The sequence below is a fragment of the Aplysia californica genome, unplaced genomic scaffold (genome assembly GCF_000002075.1).
Source record: "Aplysia californica isolate F4 #8 unplaced genomic scaffold, AplCal3.0 scaffold00977, whole genome shotgun sequence".
Taxonomy (NCBI): domain Eukaryota; kingdom Metazoa; phylum Mollusca; class Gastropoda; order Aplysiida; family Aplysiidae; genus Aplysia; species Aplysia californica.
This window is the reverse complement of record NW_004798247.1, coordinates 134,263-136,465: the sequence shown is the minus strand read 5'-3', so window position 1 is coordinate 136,465 and position 2,203 is coordinate 134,263. Positions and strand designations below refer to the sequence as shown.

At 40.8% G+C, this 2,203-nt stretch overlaps 1 protein-coding gene across 1 annotated transcript in view; it reads right to left on the bottom strand.

Annotated features, from left to right (window-relative positions):
• Nucleotides 1-2,203, bottom strand: part of LOC101863147 (multidrug resistance-associated protein 1) — a gene marked incomplete in the record, with an annotated part of 40,846 nt that overhangs the window by 13,878 nt on the left and 24,765 nt on the right. The window contains 1 exon segment of the mRNA XM_035973061.1: nt 1,562-1,761. Within this exon segment, the coding sequence (XP_035828954.1) occupies nt 1,562-1,761 (200 nt within the window).

The window sequence follows — 2,203 nt, the reverse complement described above, 5'->3', positions numbered from 1 at the left end:
AAAAACACCCCCCCCTTCCCGCAAAAAAAAAAATAATAACAAAAAAAAAAGAAAGAATTAATTAAATTGCCAAACGAGCGGGGTGAAATGCCAATTACTTTCATTTCATTATTTTGACGAGCGCCTAATTTCACCTCGTCGACACACAAGAATTACCTGCTTTCATTTCATTTTTTTGACGTGAGTCTGATTTCCGCACGATGCCTCACATATTATTGTTACCTGCAGGGAGTAGGTGATGCTGAGACCGGTGGACGCGGCGTCCGTGCTGTCTGACGTCACAGCAAAGATGGCCGCCGAGAAGACGAACAGGGTGCCGATCAGGTCGAGCATAATGGAGAGCCAGCTGGAAGAATAGATAGAACCAATTAGTGAATTAATGTCGTCGTTAATGAGAAGAATGTCGTGATTTTAATCGTAAAAAAATTAATGTCGTCGTTAATGAGAAGAATGTCGTGATTTTAATCGTAAAAAAATTAATGTCGTCGTTAATGAGAAGAATTTGTTGATCTTAATCTTAAGAAAATTAATGAGTTTCATTCTCATATATTATTTCATGCATATCATTATATGCATGTCATGTGTTTGTATACAGTTAAAGTGCAACTTTGAGCAACTGCACATTTTAGACTTCTTTGAACAGGTGCACATCATAAGACCCCGTGACCTACTTTGAACAACTGTATATCATTAGGCTCCGTGACCTACTTCGAACAGCTGCACACAATTTAACTCGTGACCTACTTTGAACAACTGTATATTATTAGTATCCGTGACCTACTTTGAACAACTATACACTATTAGATTCCACCACCTATTTGATCAACTATAGATAATTAGGCTCGGTGACCTACTTTGAACAACTATAGATAATTAGGCTCCGTGACCTACTTTGAACAACTATAGATAATTAGGCTCCGTGACCTACTTTGAACAACTATAGATCATTAGGATCCGTGACCTACTTTGAACAACTATAGATCATTAGGCTCCGTGACCTTTTTTGAATAACTATACATGATGAAATCTTATGACTCCGTGACCTACTTTGAATAACTATACATTATAGATCTTAAGACTCCGTGACCTACTGTGAATAACTATACATTATGAGATCTTAAGACTCCGTAACCTACTTTGAACAACTGCACCTTTTAGGCTCCGCGACCTATTTTGAGGAACTATACATCATTAGACTCCCTGACCTACTTTGAACAACTGTACATCATAAGACCCCGTGACCTACTTTGCACAACTGCATATCATTAGACTTCATGATATATTTTGAACTACTGTACACAATTGAACTCGTGACCCACTTTGAACAACTGTATATTATTTGTATCCGTGACCTACTTTGAACAACTGTACATCGTTAGACCGAGTGACCTACTTTGAACAACTGTACATCGTTAGACCCAGTGACCTACTTTGAACAACTCTACATTATGAGATCTTAAGACTCCGTAACCTACTTGGAACAACTATTACTTTGAACAACTATATTATTAGTATCCATGACCTACTTTGAACAACTATATTATTAGTATCCATGACCTACTTTGAACAGCTGTACATCATCAGACTCCGTGACACGCTGTTGTCAATCTTGGCCTGTGATTCGGTAAGGAAGCGGTGGGAGTGGCCAAAAGCTCGGATGGTGGAAGCCCCGCCCACAGCCTCGCCAAAGTGCGAGTAGATGGGAGACTTAGAAACGTTCTCCATGCGCTTGAGTTGTCTCGCTGTTGGCAGGTAGAACATCTGGGAAAAGAAAATGTTGAGGAGAGAGGGGGGAGGGGATGGGGGGAGGGAGGAGAGGAGAGGCTCATGATTAAAATCTTTGTAAGTGTATGTGTATGTGTGTGTGTGTGTGTGTGTGTGTGTTTGTGTTTAGTTTTAGTAGAGGTTTTACGGAGCTCGCAACTGCATAAGGTCATATGAGCACCAGAAGATTGAGGTGTTATAAGAGAGTAACAAACATAAAAAAGAAGGAGGGAAGATAAGGACGATTGATGTAGGATAGGAAAGAAGAAGCAAACCACACCAGAGCACCCGCCAACCACCCACTGGGAAAAGAAAGTGTTGGGTGGGGGGGGGAGAGGAGAGGGAGGAGAGGAGAGGCTCATGATTAGAATCTTTGTAAGTGCATGTGTATGTGTATGTGTATGTGCGTGCGTGTGTGTGTGTGTGTGTGTGTGTGTGT